This window comes from Acinonyx jubatus, chromosome E3, assembly GCF_027475565.1.
Source record: "Acinonyx jubatus isolate Ajub_Pintada_27869175 chromosome E3, VMU_Ajub_asm_v1.0, whole genome shotgun sequence".
Lineage (NCBI taxonomy): Eukaryota > Metazoa > Chordata > Mammalia > Carnivora > Felidae > Acinonyx > Acinonyx jubatus.
This window is the reverse complement of record NC_069398.1, coordinates 31,616,806-31,635,754: the sequence shown is the minus strand read 5'-3', so window position 1 is coordinate 31,635,754 and position 18,949 is coordinate 31,616,806. Positions and strand designations below refer to the sequence as shown.

Here is an 18,949-nt window from a genome sequence, read left to right as displayed (position 1 = left end):
TCCTTATTACTTACTCATCATTTAGTTTAGTAGTCATTGAAGGAGAATTTCTAGACTCATTTGGAACATATTTAGTACCCGCGATGCACGTAAGTCAGTTCAAGTAACGCGGTGAACATCTATGACCACATCCATATACATGCGCAGGAACAGCAATTAGCCATAAGATACATCCTGATTTCAGAGATGCTCGCCCCCAGAATCAACGATGTCCAGTACCACAGGGTATCAGGTGAACTTGGCTCTCCAACAACAGAAGTTGACTGTGCTAACTTGGGCAGGAGAAAGGGATCGGGGGGAGGAACGGTTCACAGAGTCGGCACTGGAGATCCAGCCTTAGAACCGGGACAGGACCAGTAACCTGAGGTCCAGCTGTCCTAAACCACCCAGTTAGGACAAGTCCGCTCAGGGTGCACTGCGGGGCCTTGTCACCACCGTGAGCAAGCTTTGCTGTCCCCCTGTCTCTGCATCATCTTTTCAAGAGGCAAAACCCTGGACAAGAGCCTCCAACTGCCCAAAGCTACCCTTGGCTGCCCCATAACTGCCAGAGTCTTGCCTCCCACATGGTTTGGGGTTTCCCCCTTTCTTGTCCGAATAGCCAGGACTACAACTACCCCCCCCCACCAAATGGATGTGCTACAGTTATTTATCCAGTATTATCAGGATTTCTGTATTGCTTCCAATGTCTCCATGAACAATGCAGAGTGAACCTCTTCACTCATAAATCTTTGTGCATAGTCTTGTCTTTCAGGACAGATCTAGGATACGTTTCTAGATCATTGGGTAAAGTCCTGGTGCATTTTTAGGCTCTGAACACACTTACCAAGCTTCCCTCCAGAAACATGGTGCCCGTTTGCATGCCCCTTTCCAACGGCTGCATGGACTCCTCTGAGTAGATGTACCTTGATTGGTACCAGCTGGTTTGGACACAAAGCAGAAGAAAACAGAAGTCCAGAGAGAGCACTGGAGGAGTCCAAATTCAGGGCTAGGCACACACCCCGGGGCTTTTTTGTGGTGCCAGAATGTTCCCTGTGGGATCTCTCAGCGAACCGTGTGGTGGCAGGGAGTATAGTGTTATAATAATAGTAACTAGCAATTATTGAGTGCCTGGCACATATTAAAGCTCTTGTATCGATTCCTTTGATCCTTACAATACTCAGCGGAAGGGCGGTCTCTGGGTTCGAGCCCTGACCCCGTGGCCTTGGGCAAATCAACCCCACCTCTACCAGCTTCCGTTTGCTTAGATGTCAATGAGGATATCAGCCCTGCCACCTTGTATGGCTGCCGTGAGGCTGGAAATGACGTGACTTGGGTAAAGAGCTCACGACGGAGCTCAGGCAGTGCTCCAACTGTCCTGCGGAGGGAAATTGAGGGAGGCGCCGGAGGCGAGCAGTGTTCTGTTCTGGGTCCCTGTGGTCGTTCACCAGACCCTTCCTTGCAGGTGGATGAGATCCTGGGGGACCAGCCAACCGCCAAGGAACGGGTGTTCGCTGCCCTGAAGCAGTTTGCGGCACAGCAGCGAGTTGATGACCTGGTGTGGGCGCTCACCCTGGTGCTGCCCAGAGAGGCCCGTGCACCACTCATGGACAACCTCAGGTACCTTTGTTGGGGGAGGACTGGGCAGGCAGAGTGTGTCTTGCTTAGAGATGTCCGCTGTTCTGCCACTGCCCCAGGCGCTATGCTGTGCGTCCTGCCATGGAACTGAACCCCAACACTGACCCACTCGCAGGGTGGGCCGGTGGCCTGAAGGCCGACCCTGGGAAGGGCGGCTGTTGGCTCTGCTGGGTGCCAGGGCATCACTGTGTACGAGTCGGGATGGCTGCTGGATGCTGGGCTGGGACAGGCTGCAGAGAGGACCCATCTCCTGCAGGAAGGACGCCCCGTGCTACAAACAGTGTGTGCTCTGTGCCCTCTGATGATGCCAGCTGTGCGCCAGGGGCCTCACCAGGGCCCTAGAGAAACACTCTCTGGCTGAATCACCCCAGCACTATTATTATGCCCATTTCTCAGAGTCAGACTGAGGCTCAGAGAGGTTAAGAGGCTGGCCCAAAAGTCACACAGCAAATGAGTGCTGTCACAGGACCATGAACCCATCAGCTGTGCACTATGTGTTATGCTCAGCTTTGGACCCTGTCAGTTTATCCTTTAGAAAAAAAATTCCTGGTGGGTTTACACCTGGCGTGGCCCCTGAGTCTTCTGAGCCCCCCACACCCACCCCCTTTCCCACCAGGGCATCACAGCCCTGCACGGCACAGCTTTGATCAGGCCCCCTCCGAGTGATGCCTGATGCCTTCCCTGCCGGGATCCCGCAGGGTCTTTCTCTCCTCACCCTGCCTCCAGGGCCTGCGATGGCTCCCCCCTCCCCCTTCCTGGGCTCAGCCCGCCCCCTCCCCTTGCTGCCATTCACCCCACAGCCTGCCCCTCCCTCTGGGCCTGGCCAATGTCAGGGACAGGGCTGGCCACCCCCCCACCAAGCCCGGGCGCAGCGTCTCGGCTCTGCAGCGGAGCACAGAAGGCCACCAAAAGAGGCCACCATGAGCTGCCTGGGGTGAGTTAGGGGCCTGCCCCTTGCTAGGAAAATCCAAAGAGAGGGGAAAAAAAAGTTATTTCTACAGCCTAATTTTCAGCGGATGATGCGCTGGCGCTGAGGGCTCCCTGGGGAGGTGATGGATGGGCAGCCCCCCACCCCGCCCATCTCCACCAGGGCTGGGTTAGGGGCGAGGGCGGCTCGCCGTCCCCTGGGAAGTTGGCACACTTGTGTCGAGGCTGCTAGCAGCTGGACTCAGCTGGCCCTCTCGGTCCCCCTCGTCTCCCTTCGGAGCTGCCCCGGCTTCCGTCTCTGTCGCCTCTGTCTCCCGGGACAGCCTGTCTGCCTCCCTGAGCCTGCTTTCCCGTTCGTTAGTCCCCAGGCGACCGGCAGTGGGTCAGGAAGAGCCGGGGTGGGGGAGGCGCCCCCTTGGGCATGCTTGGTTTAGAGCCCGGGGAAGTGGGAACCCTGGACAGCCGGGGGTGCCCGGTCCCCGCAGCATCCCCGGGGCGCTGCTGGGGAGGATGAAACGGCAGCTCTGTTGTCAGCGATTGTCAAGTTCGACAGGAAAATTGGGGAGGATGCTGGCAGAGGGGGCGGCGCCCAGCTGGGCTCTGCAGGGAGAGGGGTACCTTGGCAGCGTGTGGCCTCAGCCGCCCCCACCCCCATCTCCTTACCGTCCACCTCCCCACCCCCACTCCCAGGCTCTGTTGGCCCACACGCTGGGTTCCAGGGTTGCGGCAGTGATTCCCGTGCAGCACCTTCTATGGGAGAGCTCACAGGGGGTATGGAGGAGCCACAGATACAGTTACCTGTGATTCTGAGGGCTGAGTGCCAGCAGCCCAGGGCTAACTCAGCAGGGCGCAATCAGGACAGGCTCCCTGGAGGAGGCAGCAGGTGCCCCTGCTGTGGCTCAGTGACCCTCCGAGTCTGGCAGTATGTCCTATGGGGGTGAGAAGACAGCCCCCTAGAAGATTTCATCAGGGCCAGGCATGTAGCCACAGAAGTGGACCCTGCCAAGGCGAGGGTGGTGCCGCTCAGTACCCAACACTGGGCACCCAACAGTACCCGGCCGTGAACCACCTTGCTGGGGTGGGTGGCCACAAAGAGCCACCGCTGCAGCCTTGGGATGTCCCATTGGGGAGAGACAAGGTTTAAATGAGAGATTGAGCAGCAAGCGGTAGGTGAACCTGTGTGTGTGTGTGTGTGTGAGAGAGAGAGAGAGAGAGAGAGAGAGAGAAAGGGGGAGCTTGGCAGAGGCTGGAACCCACCCCAATCACCGTGTGACCTCTGAGGGGTGGTCCCAGGGGCCAGATCAGAAGGCTTGGGGAGAAAGCAGAGGGAGCAGTGAGATCATGGAGCACAGCAGCCACATGTGCTTTTTTAAAAGTTAAATTTAATGATTATTAAATAAAATTTAAAATTCAGCCTCTCCGGCTAGCTGGGCCCATTTCGAGTGCCCAGTAGCCACGTATGACTAGTGGCTCCCGTGCGGGACAGTGCACATTTAGAACGTGTCCATCGCCGCAGAAAGTTCTCCTGGTCGGTGCTGCCATGAGGGTAAGATCTGGGTCAGCGGTGGTAACGTAGGCCAAGGGGTTCGTTCTGCAGCTCAGAGCCTAATGTGGATCTATCCCCAAAGGGATCCCAGTTTGATGAAGTGATAAAATGACTTTCTAATTAGGACGGGTCAGGCAGTTTGGGAAGTGTGACGTAGTCAGGAGGGAGCAGGGGAGCGAAGGTGGCTTTGTAGTCTGCTGTGTTCCAGGGGATCTAGAGGAGCCGGAGGGGCAGCTGGGTGGGAGGAGAGGGAAGCAGAAGCCGTGATGGAGGAAGCTGGGATCTGGAACCCCAACAGACCTAGCTTGAACCCCCGGGTCCACTCACTGGCCATGCAGCCTTGGGCAGGCTGACTGGCCTCTACAGTTTGTCTGAAGAATGGGGCTGCCAACCCTTACGTGTTCCCAGCAGGGCTCTTGGTAGGAAATCACATAAATGAAGTGTGCCAGCTACAAGCAAGGAGGAGATCGGTTGAGAATCTGGGGTGAGGGGACACCTGCACCCCACTTCATCCTCTTCTGCTTTAATGACAAATGTCCGAGGCACCATAATGCCAAGCGATTGGGAGAATTCTTATGAAACTGAGCAAAAGTACAAGGGACGTAGTATGTGCTCAGTTAGTGTGGGCTTCCCCTGGGGAAGATCTCTTTCTTCCTGGCACTGTTGGCATTTGGGGCCCAATAATTCTCTGTGGCGGGGGGTGGGGGTGCTGTATGTTGTCAGATGCCCACAGCATCTCTGGCCTCCACCCACTAGATGCCAATAGCACACTTTCCTCCCAATTGTCACTTTGTGACAGCCCAGATTGTCTCCAGACAGTGCCAAATGTCCCCTGGGGGGCAAAATCACTCCCCAGTTGACAACTGCTGTCCTAGAGTGATGTGCCTTTAGTAGCATCCTCTCGTGGGGCAGGCTCTGCAGCAAAGGCCAGCTGTCGGCTGACCCCTGCCCTCACCCCCCACCATGTCGTCTTGGGCTATCTGGCCAGGTGCAGATATGATCCCCCTCTGATGCCTTCACTGTGCGCTGGGCTGCTGGGGCAGAGGGGCGGCATGTGCCATGGACAGACAGGGACGGGGACAGGGGACGACAGTGACGCCTGGCCCCAAGGCGGTGTGTGCACTTGCGCCTGTGTCTGGCATTTGCCCTGTGTTCACACCTCCTCTGCCCACAGCAAGGTGGACCGACCGTCTTCATGGCCTTCGGGCAGGCCTGGTTCTGGATACTGGGCCATTGCACCTGGAGCCAAACAGAAACAGCTCATGATGGACAGCGGTGGCCCTGCAGATGTCAGGGAGCTGTATTGACTCTGGAGGTTTTCAGGCTTTTCTGTCCCTGGCAGGGCTGAGGACAAGGCCTGGGAGGATGCCGCATGAGTGCTGGCTCCGGCTTCCCGCTGCTGCTGCTGCTGCTGCTGCTGCTGCTGCTGTGGGGAGAAAAGCAGGCCTGGTTGATAACAGGAGGGCAGCGGCCTCACTGGGGCCAGGAACGTGGGGCTGCGGGTGGACTGGGCAGCATGGTCTGAACCAAGTACCAGGTCTGACCATGCAGTCCTGCAGGGGCCTCCCTGTGACCGGCTGCAGGAGCCCCTAGGCAGGACCACATAAGATGTTCCTTCCTCCCAGTGACTGACACAGAGCTATAAGCCAGGGGGTTTCTGCCTCTGCAGTGCCAGTCTCTCTGGGTAGTGGCCACCTCATGGTGAGGAGACGGCTTTCTGTTGATGTCCCCTAAGGAGCCCTCAAGATGTCCTGTGTCTATTTCCTGAGGGCGAGCAGGACTTGATCAGCCAGAAATGACCATGCAGTGGATTCTCTGGGGTCAGTTCCTGCTCTGACTCCCAGGGAGTAGCAGGCCCAGAGCCAGAGAAGGGTCCAGACCCCCTTTCTTGTTAACTCCCACTTCTCCCCTTAGCTGTTCCTCAGATTCTCTCCCAACAGGAGGCCGGCTGGCCTCCTGAGCCTCACTTGGGAGTTGCCCCAGCCTGGCCGCCCCTCCTCACTTCCCCTCACTCAGGAGATCTCACGTACTCTCCTTCCTCTGTGTTTTTAGAACCTAGCCACTTACCCCACCCCACACCCTTCCCTGTTCCCCTCCCAGCCTCACCCACTCCCCTGGTGCACCAAAACCTCTGGGGTCCCTCCGCCTCTCCTTAAATCCTGAGACAGACCCTCCCCTGGCTCCTCGCGGTTCTCAGTGTTCAGTCTCAGACGCTGACAATGGCGTTCAAGGCCTCCCTCTCTAGCCTCTTGATTAGCGCTTCTCTCCGGGGTAGGTGAGAAGGGCTTCCCCGCGCTGACCCACTCCTTGAAGCCTAACGCTAAGACCACCCTCTCCGGAAAGACTTCCCGTGCTCTACAAAAGAAAGTCGGAGCTTCTCCCGAACTGTGGGGTTCAGTCTCGCCGCAGCCAGGTGCAGGGGGCCTGGGCGCCAGGGCCCGAGGGGCTGGAGGCGAGGCACCTGGGGAGGGACTGAAGAAGCCCGCCGAGAGGAAGCAGCGTTGACAGCCCCGAACCTCCCCCCAGATCCCCCGGAGCTAGCGGAAGGGTCCCCCGTGGGGGCGGGGCGGGGCGGGGCCACCCGAGAAGGGGCGGGAGCGGGGCCGCGGGCCCGGGCGGCTCGGGAGGGGCCGAGTGCGCTCGCCCGGCAGAGGCTCGTGGAGTCGCGGCGCCCTCGCTCCGCTCGCGGGCTCGGCCACCCCTACCTGTCGGCACCTGCCGCGCCGCCGCCGCCGCCGCCGCCGGCTCCAGATGGGGAAGGACCAGGGCTTCTCTCGGCACTTTCGGTAGTTTCCCCCCCGCGCCCCGCGCCCCCGGGAACTGTGCGCCCTGGGCGCGGCGCACCCCCTCGGGCGGCCTGAGAAGGGGTGGGGCTGGGGCACTGAGGTGGACACCCACCCGGCACACGGGGGCGAGTTCCCCGCGTTGGGTGCCTGGAACCTGCCTGCGCCTCTAGGGGTCGGGATGGGGGTGGGGGGAAACCAAGGGCTGAGACTGAAAAGCTCTCTCTCCTTCCTACGATTGGGCAGATGGAGAGAACTGGCCAGAGAGCCATGTCAGGGAATGTGGTGGAGAGAGAGGACCCTAGGGCAACCCCTAGGAGGAACCTGGAGATGGATTTACACCTGACCCCCCAGGCAGAGAGAACAGAACTGACTGACTGAAGTTGTGTGGCCAGGGAAGAGTCCTGTGGTCTCAGAGAAGCCCGTTGGCATAGCAGGGATCTGAGAGTCCTGGGGCAGCCATACCCGCAGAGTCAGAGGAGCGGTGGTCCATGAGGCTTCAATGCACCTGGCTGTCCTGGGTTAGTGGATTCAGAACAGACCCAGGGCTGGGGTACCTGGCCAGACTGAGCCTCATGGAGGCCGACACAGCCAGGAAGGGCATCTGGTTCACAAGGCAGCCTTGGCCTCTGGCTTAGCCCTGAGGACACCAAGCAGGGAAAAGGCCACCAATCTTTTCCCACCTGTGCAGTTGGTGACTCACTGTGGTTACCATCCCGGGGGGGGGGGGGGCGCAAGGCCTTTTCTAATTGCTGCTGGAGGGTGGAGCTGGGTGGTCATCTGGCCCATGCCCAGGTTCGACCTAGGGGCTGGGGGAGCGGGGCCGATGCCTTCTGGAGCCTGGGGCTGGAGCCCCAAGTGGGAGGTGGACAACTTCCCACTTGTCATCCCTCTGCTTGAGCTTGAGACATGTGGTGGGTCTGGGAGGGTGTGGGGAATGTGCAGTCCAGGCAGATGGAAGTGTCAGGCTCCGGAGACCTTGAGTGACCATCTGGGGAATGAGGCTGAGGCTCTATATTTTCGGGAATCGCTGTGGATGAGCAAGGACAGCATCAGGCCAGGATGCTCCTGGAAGAGTTGAGTAGGCCTTTCATCTTGGCCTCCTGGTCGCCTGAAACATTCAGAGGGGGGGGGGGGCGGGCAGCCCTGATGCCCCCTCCTCCTGGAGGATCCACATCCCTTCCTTCCTATCGGCCAGCTTATTCTGCTTGCCTGGTCTTCTTAATCCTACCCATAGAGGTTGGGGGAAACAGGGTGGGGGCCACTGGACAACCTCAGAGGGATTATATTTCAGCTGGCTGCAAAACCACTGTTCCCTTCTTCCTCCCTCCTCCCCACCATGCCCTTGGCACTGGCTCCTGGTACAAAGAACATGGAAGGGAACCTTGGGATGCAGCCAGGGAGTCCTCACTAGCAACCAGAACTTTGGAGTCCCTCGGCAGAGTCCTGCCACAGAGCTGAGGCTCAGAGGCCAGCCTTCGGTCCAAGCTGTGCCGGGGGCCAGCTGTGTAAGCCTGGAAAGTTACAGATCTTCTCTGAGCCTCCAGATCCTGTGCTATGGACAGGGGAGTCCACCAGGGTGCTAACTGCTGCCATTACTCGGAGGTGTGGTTAGGCTGCTGGTGGACCCCTGTTTACTGAATCACTGGGTCCCTCCCCTGTGCCAAACCCTAACTGGTCACTGTGGCCCTCAGCCAAGCCACAGACCTAGCCCTCAGAGAGCTTCCAGCTTTGCAGAAGACATCCACAGCTACCAAGGAAATCAGCCCAGGGTGTGGATCCCACACGGGGAGGCCATCCAAGCCTCCCCACTGCCTCTCACCACTTCCAGGTGGCTTCTCTGGGGGCAGGGACCACGGTGCCGTCAGCTCTGAACCTGAGTGCCTGGCTGGCACAGGTAGCACGGTCTTACTGTATGTCACATGTTGGATTAAACTGAAGGAAGGCCAGCGTTGGGTGCTGAGGGTCGAGCCCATTGTAGCTAGGAAACAGAGGGTACCAGGCAGGGGCAACAGCCTGGGCAAAAGTGTAAAAGGTAGGACTGGATGTGGGAATCCTGGCAAGTTCTGAGGAGGCAGGTGTAGAAAGGACTGGCCTGAGAAGCGAGCAGGAGGACGGGGAGTGTAAGGAGGGTCTGGGGAGAGTCTGACCCCGGGGCAGATTGTGGCTTCAGTTTTCTCCTGCGGAGTTGCCTGGAATCAGGTAAGAAGAAGATGAGTGGTGGGGGGATCCCCGGCTGGGGTTTGGCCTGGCAGGTGCAAGGGCATGAAACGAGGGAGTTAGGGAAGAGGTCAGAAACGGGAAGACAGAGGCAGGAAGGGGAACAGGACCATGAACGCGCTCTGGGAGCGCTGAGGTCCCTCAAGGCCAGAGTAGCGGGGACAGTCCGAATGTGACTTTCCGGCGGTGGAGCGAGCCAGGCGAGAGCCGGGCGCGGTGGCTCTTGTGTGGCGCAGGCCGGTTGGGGCGCCAGTCCCGGCAGCGAGGGGGAGAGTGGGGCGCGGGCTACTGATTCCCCGGTTACCCCCGGGGTAGGGGCGGGAGAGCCCGTGGCGGCGCCCGCGAGAAGGAGCCTTTAGGCCGCGCCTTGCCGCGACCGGGGCGCTGTCTGGGGACGCGCCCCGACTCTGCGGCCCTCGCCCGCAGGATCTTCATCCCCAAGAAGCACCGGGCGCGCTTCGACGAGGTGGTGTCGCAGGGTCTGCTGGGCAAGCTGTGCCGCGCCCGGCGGGCGCAGGGAGCGCAGCGGCTGCGCCGGAGCCGCAGCGAGGAGCGGCCCGAGCGCCTCCTGGTGTCCACTCGCGCCAGCGCCGCCCCGCGCCGCCCGGACGAGCCGCCCCCGCGCAAGGCTTCCTCGCTGCTGGGCGGTCGCGCGGGCCCGGGGGGCACGCGCAGGTACCCGGGGCGCGCGCGCACGGGCTGCGGGTGCTTCCTAGTCGGTGGGCCGGGGTGGAGATCTGGGCAGAGCGCGCGGGGTCGGGGCGTGGACACCTGGGGGGTGCGGGTGCGAGGCAGGAGAGGTTAAGGGCAGCGGGACACGGGACATCTCTATCCCCTATGCCCCCTAGCCTCTCTCTCCCCAGGGCGGGGCACGCGGCCAGCCCCCCCACTCCACCCCTTCTTTCTCCCCAGGACAGTCCGAGTCTACAAGGGCAACAAGAGCTTCGGCTTCACGCTGCGCGGCCATGGGCCTGTCTGGATCGAGTCTGTCCTGCCTGGTGAGGGGTAGGCGGGTTGTCCTGGATGGAGTGAAGGACCCTGTTAGGCCGATACTCAGTAACCCGCCCACTCGCTTCCACCCCCCAGGTTCAAATCTCAGGTAGCCTGTGCCCTCTAAGTATCCTAGATACATCCGTCTGAGTTGGGGCAAACGCCCTCCAAGTTCAGGGTCACCTTTGAGCCAAGTGACCCGAGTTCTCCATCCAGACCTTCCCTGCGTCCACGTGGGGGGCTGAGGGCACGGTCCCAGACACTGGGAGAGCCAGGACACACACCTGATGCCTGCCCAGGCCACACCCTAACACCATGCGTGCTCTGTGCTGGGTGCCCACTGTGAACTTGGCACTTGCTGGGCGGGTCAGACTCAGAGAGGCATCAGGCCCTCAGGGCCTCTGCCCACTATCCAGTCCCTTCCTCCCAATCTGGACTCTCCTCCCACCCCCACCCTGCCTCCCTTTTTTTTTTTGGTGGTGGTGGTGGGGTGCTCCTGGAATGGTGGCATCTTGAAAAAGGCAGAGCCTTAGTGCAGGAATTTTCCCTTTTCCCCCTCTGGAGGTGGGGTGTGTGTGTGGGGGGGGGGTGTCTTCCATTGTGAAAGGTCTCTGTGGGGCAGAAATGTCTCCTGACCCTAAACTGAACTTTCCCTCCCGGTAACCACCTCCCAGGGCTGGGTCACCTGCATTCATAACCTCCCAGCACCTGAGCATGCTGCTCCTGGTGACACATCCCCACTGGTGGACCCGCTGATGCTGAGTCCTGTCTACCCTTCCTCATCTCACACCTCCAATGCATGGATTTGTGGGATGGACATCTTCTGATCCCCAGGAAAGTGCCTTAGTGCCTTAGCATCTCCCGCCACGGGGATCTCAGATGACTGACGCGTTCCAGTTCTTCTCGGATCTGTGCACTACTAAGTTGTTGGCACAGTGTTGTAGGGAAGAGGCCCAAGGGCTGGTGCTCTAGAAAAGAGTAATCTCTCCTCTTTGTCTCTTCCAACTGAGCCACCACCTTCCTGCTCCACCCACGTGGTCCAGCCGGAGATCCTTTGCCTAGGGCCATGTTAAAATCTAGATATGCTGTTCTCTCCAACCCAGTGTCCAGGCTTCCCCCTTGTCTTCCTTGTCATAGGAAGCGAAACCAATGCTTCAGTAAGAGCTTTTACAGAAGGGGAAACTGAGGCCTTTAGAGGCTCTGGCAAAGCAAGGACCAGAACCTGAGATCTCCTGACTCCCGTTCCAGTGATCTTGAATTCCCCGGCTACAACCCCACTGGCCCTCCTACCCCAGGCTGGCCCAAGCTTCCAGATGGGCCAGATTGGATTCATCACCACCATCGCCCTCTCCTCTCCCCCTTTTCAGCCCCAGGGAAAGGACTCTGCTTCCCTAGCAAGTCTTTCCTGAGCAGCCTTCCCCCCTGCCCCCTCTGCCCCGACAGTCCCCACAGCCTCATGAGGGTACGTTTTCTTTAGGCATCTGTCCCTTCCCCCACTTGCTTCCAAATCAAATTTAGAGCAGCACCTGATAAAAGAGGCAGAAAGGAAAAAAACCTGCATCCACAGGAGCAAAGTTACCAGCCCCTCCCCAGGTGGTGGGTACTGGGTTTGGTCTGACCTTCAGGGCCATCAAAGCCGAGTGAGAGTCCACTGCTATCTTGGGTTTAAAATGCAGGTTTTATTATTATCCTGGTGCAGTGAGGCCAACAGATCAGGAGATAATCACCATTGGAAAAAAGAGCGTGTCCTTCACAGTTCCCAAGAGGAAGGGACATGCCACATCATGCAGGGCCACACCACCACACAGGGCCACATGGGAAAGGGAAGGATCGAGCCAAGCAGGTTAAGCAAGCTAAGCAGGTGTAGGATGAGTTTGAATGCTTTCAGCAGGCTCTGGGACATAGGAGCTGTCCCCTTTTGGGAGGTGCCTGGCCCTGGGTGATTAGGGCAGGGCAACAGTGGCCTGGGGTGTGAGAGCCCCGTAGACAAGGAGGTTGGTTGGTTGTAGGCTCTGGATCCGTTGTGTACAAGAGACACTTTTCCGAGCCAGTCATTTACCACATAGGAGTTGGCTAGCCCTGGGAGGGCAGTGCTTCCCAGGTCACCATTACCCCCAAGATACCAAAGCATCAGGAAGCACAGAAACAAACAAGCATGATTAATACACCATGTTTCACAGCCTGAGGGAGACGCATGCGTCCCTCTAGGCAGACGCACTTTCTCCTGATGACAAAGGCACAGAGGAATCTGCCACGTGAACTGTTACGTGAGGGGCAGAGACCGGTGTATGGACTGGGGCTCTCAGCAGGTGCACAGATGCTGCAGAAATACTGCTCCCAAGACCTTCCTTGTTTCTGCACTGCTTCAACAGCTCAGGGCTGACAGGTGGTCCACACTGTGCCCCAAACCCTCCCATGCCCACCCAGGGGCTCACTCCCTGCTCAGAGCAGCTGAGAGCAGAGGAGTACTGGGTCTAATGTGGGATCTGCTAGCCTGAATTTGGCTGTCCTTTGCCGCTTTTCCCGTTTTGCGCCTGTGAAATGGGCTCGCAGAGCGTGGCCCTGCCCAGCTGACCGGCCCGCGCTCTCTTCTCACTTCCAGGGAGCCCGGCTGACAATGCTTCCCTCAAGTCAGGCGACCGGATCCTCTTCCTCAATGGACTGGACATGAGGTCAGGGGCTATTGGGGACATCAGAGCTTGGTGACACATCATCCTCCAAGACTCCTGACTCTTGGGACACCCAGGCCGTGGTCCCAATCTCCTATGACCACTTGGTCCCCACAGTCTGCCCCTCTTCCTGTGGGAACCCTTGAATCTGTCCCCCTACACTAGCCAGGATGTCATTGATCCTTCCAACCAGAAAACACCCCAGCTCCATGCAAGGGACACAGTTAAATGGACCATGAGTGTCTTGCCCTTGAGGATAGCCCAGCCTAGGGGTGACGTGGGCTCAATCCCTCTGCGCCCAGAAGTGTCCAGCTGGTTCTGGGCCTGGAGCATCTCTTGCAGAGGATATGAATGAGCAGGACCCGACTTCTGGTCCTGGACTAGCTGTGGGCATGCTGAGTGGCCTCTACCAGCAGGACAAGGAGGTCTGGTGGGAGGTCTGGACAGGGCTCATCCTGATCAGGCCCTCCTGGGCCATCTCTTCTCGGCAGGAACTGCTCCCATGACAAGGTGGTGTCCATGCTTCAAGGCAGTGGCGCGGTGCCCACGCTGGTGGTGGAGGAGGGGCTTGTCCCGTTTGCCAGCGGTGAGACACCCACTACCACTAGGCTTTACGGCTCACAGACACCCTGCCAGGGCTCCGTGTGTGGGATTTACGAGTCTGCACAGGACTCTGCCTTTCCCCCTAAGCCTACAGCTTCCCTCCCCACGTGGTGCCGTAGATTCCAGTGGGGCAGCCTCAGGGACCCTGCCAGGGGCTGTCCCTGCATCCCTGTCCCCAGCTTCTGGCAGCAGGTGTGGCTCCCAGTGCCCGGCACTCCCCCCAGCTGCCAGGGACACGACATCCAACCTGGGGATGCTGGGTCACCTGTGCCTCTCCTGCCCGTGGTCCCCGACAGACTCCGATTCTTTGGATTCCCCCAACCCGTCCTCGGCGCTCACCTCCCTGCAGTGGGTGGCAGAGATCCTACCCTCCAGCATCCGGGTTCAGGGGAGGACTTTCAGCCAGCAGCTGGAGCACCTGCTCACGCCTCCCGAGCGCTATGGGGTCTGCCGGGCACTTGAGAGCTTCTTCCAGCACAGGTGGCTGAACCAGACAGGTGGCGGGACCAGCCCTGGGTGGGCCCCAAATCCTGCCCAGACTCACCATCGGGGTCTCCCTGCCTGGGTCTCCTCCACCCCCTTCTCCTGGGTGGGTGGGGGGGAGGCTGGGGGGGGAACTCAAGGAAAGCAGCAGCTGGTACCAGGGGCCCCAGGGGGGTGGGCAGTCCAGGTGCCCCACAGCAAACCCTCACTCTTAAACCTCCCAGCCACGTGACCTAGCCTCTGCAAGGTGAAGCAACAACCACCAGCTGCACTGGTCATGGACCGCTCACAAGACTTTGGCCTGTGGGCGCTCGCCACCAGCCGGCCGGCCGTCATGGGGCAGGGGGGAGCGGGTGCTTAGGTCGGTGTCTTCCTTTTTGTAACTTCAGTCCATAGGGTCATTGTCACGGCTCGTGCAAACCCCTCACCTGTCCGTGCCCTTTTCTTTTTTTTTTGTTTTAAACAGCGTTGTTGAGATATAACTCACACACCATCACAATGTACTCACTGAAGGGTACGAGGCACTGATTTTTAATGCACACATCGGTGCATCCGTGACCACACTCAGTTTGAGAACGTTTTCATCACCTCAGAAAGAAACCCCACACCTCTTCACTGTCACCCCCTCCTCCTCTGCCCTCCCCCCACCCCTTAAACAACCACAAATCTGCTTCAGTGTCTCTGTGGCTTTCCCTGTTCTGGACTCCCACATGAATAGGAGCCCACAGTATGTGGGCTTTCACGTCTGGCTTCTTTCGCCCAGCATCGTGTTTTCCAAGTCCATCCAAGCTACGGTATCTATTTCCTTCCTTCTTCGTAGCCAAATAACATTCCATTTTGTGGACAGGCCACATGTTGTCTATCTGGATGCTGGGCTTGTCTCCACCTTTCATTGCCTTTTAGCTCCACTCCCTCTCCCACATCCCTCCCCTGCCAAGGCACCAGTCTGATGAATTTAACGGGCATCCTTTTGTCTGATGTGTTCCTCAAGTGTAGGCATTGCTGTTTCATATGATTTTTTTTTTAAGTTTTATTTAAGTAATCTCTACACCCAACGTGGGGCTCGAACTCATGACCCCAAGATCAAGAGTCACATGCTCTTCTGACTGAGCCAGCCAGGCACCCCACATATGATGTATCTGTTTGTTCCGCATCATGATTGTGCTATTCTTTGCACATTCCGTGTGTGACTTTCTTCCACCAAGTGCTGTGTGTTTAGATCTGTCCATGTTGTTCCGCGAACATGGAATACATTGTTTATAACTGCAGCCAGAGGTATTTACCTGCCAGTGACAGGCCCCGCCTTGCCACCACTGTGTTCCATCACAGGAGCATTGGTGAACACCGTCCTGCACATTTCCCCACGAAGCTGTGCACAGTTCGTTTGAAATTTACGTCTCAGAGCAGAATTGCTGGCTCTTAAGGTATTTGCGTACCTTTTTAAAAATTATTTATTTATTTTGAGAGGGAGAGTGGGAGAGGGACAGAGAGAGAGGGAGAGAGAGAGAATCTTAAGCAGGCTCCACTCCCAGTGCAAAGCCCAATGTGGGGCTCGATCCCACAATCCTGGGATCATGACCTGAGCTGAAATCAAGAGTCAGATGCTGAATTGACTGAGCCATCCAGGCGCCCCTTGTGTACCTAGTTTGACTAAGTAATACCAAATATTTTCCCAGAGCACCGCTGTCACTCATACCTGCAGTCTTTCAGCCAGAAAGTGACATTTTATTTTGAGTTTTTAAATTACTATTTTAGGGGCGCCTGGGTGGCTCTGTCAGCTCAGCGTCCGACTCTTGATTTCAGCTCAGGTCATGATCTCATGAGTTTGAGCCCCGTGTCGGCCCCTGTGCTGACAGCTCAGAGCCTGGAGCCTGTTTCTGATTCTGTGTCTCCCTCTCTGCTTCTCCTCTGCTCGCACTCTGTCTCTTAAAAATGAATAAACATTTTTTAAAAATAAAAAAAAAAAACAGCCGTAGACCGTAGACAATATATAAACAAAGAGTCATGGCTGTGTTCCAATAAAACTTCCTTTACAGACACAGAAGGGGGTCCAGAATTTGGCCTGCGGGCCATCATTTGCCAATCCCTGAGGTAGTGAGTCAGCCTCCCCAGTACACTCTATGTGTTTTCCCCTTCACCGTGACTCTATGAGATAGATGCTATCTTTATCCCCATTTTACAGATAAGGAAACTGAGGCACCGAGAAATTAAGTAACTTGAGAAAGGTCACTTGGCTGGTAAGTGGCAGAGCCAGGATTTGAATCAGGGTGGCCGAGCGCCAGGCCTGCCTTCCTCCCTTCCCTGTCTCCGCAGGGTTCTGTGGCCTGGAAGTGCCCCCCACCTTGTCCATCTCTCGCTCCCCCTGTGGTGAGCCCCTGAGTAATGAAGCCCTTGCTCCCGTACCCTCCCCCAGGAACATTGACACCCTCATCGTGGACGTCTACCCTGTGCTGGACACACCTGCCAAGCAAGTCCTTTGGCAATTCATCCACCAGCTGCTGACTTACGAGGAGCAGGAGCTGTGCCGGGAGAAAATCGCGTGTTTCCTGGGCTACACGGCCGTGACAGGTAAGCAGCCTCTCCCGCTGCCCCGCCCACGAAGAGCCAGACACCTGTTCTCAGATCGCAGCCTACCTGGGCCTCTTCCACACACGGATGCACCCCTGTGTCATGCAGGCACGTGCCCGACACACCCGGGCTGGTCGCACACTTGGCCCCGCGGATGCGCCTTGCCAGCTTGACCTTTTTTATTATTATTATTTCTTTTTTAATGTTTATTTGCTTTTGAGAGAGAGAGAGCGCTTGAGCAGGGGAGGCAGAGAGAGAGAGGGAGACACAGAATCCGAAACAGGCTCCAGGCTCTGAACGTCAGCACAGAGCCCGACGTGGGGCTCGAACTCACAAATCCCAAGACCGTGACCTGAGCCAAAGTCGGACGCTTTACCGACTGAGCGACCCAGGTGCCCCTCAGCTTCACCCTTAAGTAACATCTGCAGTCTTATCTCAGACTTTAGACACCCTGCCTGTCCGCCCGGAAGCCCAGGCTTCTCACCCACAACATGGGAGTGACCTCAGTGGCCGTGCATTGCACCTGAAGAAATGTGGCACAGACCAGGAAATTCGTGTGGTTGCTGTTTACAGAGCTGGAGAGTGAGCACACAGTCAGGTCACACCTGGCTGGTGCGCCTCGATGCACACGGACACACACCAGGGCCTGCCGGATGATGTGTGGCCTCAGCTTCCCACAGCTGCCCATCTCTTACAGTGTCCCCCATGTGGCCATAAAGCCGCACCCATCATTTAGGCCAAACCCTGTGCCCATGCTCTACATACTCTGCACCTGCTAGGTCACAGCCTGCAGACCTGTGTGCCGGCCCTTGTGTGCCCACCATCCGTAGTCCTGGGGACCCACAATTTGCTGGGAGAGGCTCGAGGGTTTTAGCAAGAGGCTCGGAGCATAGGCCGAGCAGTAGGTGTACAATCTCTCTCCACTTGCTAAGCAGAGCCTGGGGTCACAGATCGGTGCACACAGCTGCTGCCTTCACCCCTCCTGGGAGGCCCCTGAGCTGAGAGGACAGGGGGCCCGTCTCCTGTTCATGTCCCACAGCAGAGCCAGAGCCCGAGCTGGACCTGGAGCCTGAGCCCGAGCCTGAGCCCGAGCCGGTGCTGGAGCCCCAGCGACGCAGCTCCCTGAGGGCCTCCTCCATGTGCCGCCGCAGTCTCCGGTCCCAGGGCCTGGAGGCCAGCCTCAGTTGCGGTGAGGCTCTGGACGGGAAGGCGGGACTGGGTGTGAGGAACAGGGCTCCGTTTTCCCACCTGCAAAATGGGGTTGGTGAGACGAGAGATCCCGGAGAACGGGTTGAGCGGGGCTGAGCCATGGCTCTCGGGGGTCTGCAGGGCTTGCTAGTTCTTTCTCCATGGCTGCCCACTGGGCCTGGGCTGGAACCTGAGCCTTAGAGCTCAGAAGGGTCACTGGATGTCTCCACGGTGGACTCCACCCTCCCCGATTCCCCCAGCAGGTCCCGGTGACTGTCCTGAGATGCCTCTTCCTCTAATCCCAGGCGAGCGCCAGGCAGGCGACGGCACGTCCCTCCCTGAGACCCCCAATCCGAAGATGGTGAGACCTCACCACCCTCCTGGTGGTTCACTTGGCTGCTGGGAATAGGTAGCTCCTGGGGCTGGGGCAGATCCCTGCCTCCCAGACCACCCAGGCCTGGCCTCTGAGGCCATGTGAGGGCCTCACATGGGAGGGGAGGGTGGGTTGGACTCACCCTGGCCTCCTCTCCCCAAAGATGTCAGCCGTCTATGCGGAGCTCGAGTCCCGACTGAGCAGCAGTTTCAAAGGGAAGGTGGGGACCACGTCCAGATCCCGTGCCTCCCCGCCAGTGCCCAGCCCGGCAGGTGCAGCAGGTAGGGGCTCAGCCGGCTGGGGTTCCTGAAGGCAGCACTAGCTTCTGTCCACTGGGCTGTCTGTCTGGGTGTTTTCCCCATCTGAGGCACATCTTTCGAGCCTCCCCTTTGTTGCATGGCTCCATGACTGAGTTGTGGGGAACCTCAGTGGCCTCCATGGCAAAGGTCCATCAAGGTTAGGGTTGTCGCAGGTCTTCCCAGGTCCCCTCCAACCCTTACCCCTCCTATAGATTTAGAAGAGCCCAGGTCTTTCCCCTAAGGAGCCCTGAGTTAGCATGTGGCTGTTGGATAAACTATTAAGTGCATGCATTGCTCTGTGAATGGCCCAACTGAGAAGCTAGTTTCTCTGCAGTTCAGAAGGCAGGACACCAGGGCAGTGTTCCTGTCAGCCAAGGGCCTGTCGGGTGCGGGAGGTGCCTCATGATCCTTGGTCTCGGGCCCGGAGAAGGCCCATCTCCCCTTTGAATTGTGTTCGGTCAGTCCTAGGTGGGACCAAGATGAGCTGGGGTCTGGCCTGTCCTGGGGCTAAGTACTGTTCCCCCTCACCTACTCTGACCTTTGATTTCCCTTAGGGAAGGGCCTGGGGAGGCAGGGGCATCCAGGGTCTTCTTGTGCTGTGTCCAGAGAGGGAAAGGAAGGTACCCAGGGACACAGAGCCACCCTGCCCCGGGCCCCTCCCCTCCAGCCTGCACCTGGGACCCAGG

General features: G+C 58.4%; 1 protein-coding gene across 2 annotated transcripts in view; it reads left to right on the top strand.

Moving 5' to 3' along the window:
- The window catches only part of GRID2IP (Grid2 interacting protein), a 37,525-nt gene that overhangs the window by 8,464 nt on the left and 10,112 nt on the right, over positions 1-18,949 (top strand). The window contains exons 2-11 of one of the 2 annotated variants that reach the window (XM_027042264.2): positions 1,442-1,596; positions 9,517-9,765; positions 10,003-10,088; positions 12,683-12,752; positions 13,241-13,335; positions 13,649-13,832; positions 16,249-16,403; positions 17,443-17,592; positions 17,855-17,952; positions 18,128-18,245. In XM_027042264.2, the coding sequence (XP_026898065.1) occupies positions 1,442-1,596; positions 9,517-9,765; positions 10,003-10,088; positions 12,683-12,752; positions 13,241-13,335; positions 13,649-13,832; positions 16,249-16,403; positions 17,443-17,592; positions 17,855-17,952; positions 18,128-18,245 (1,360 nt within the window). Of the gene's footprint in view, positions 1-1,441; positions 1,597-9,516; positions 9,766-10,002; positions 10,089-10,831; positions 12,753-13,240; positions 13,833-16,248; positions 16,404-17,442; positions 17,593-17,854; positions 17,953-18,127; positions 18,246-18,949 lie in introns of those variants that run through there. The other variant, XM_053213271.1, reaches the window with a different exon arrangement.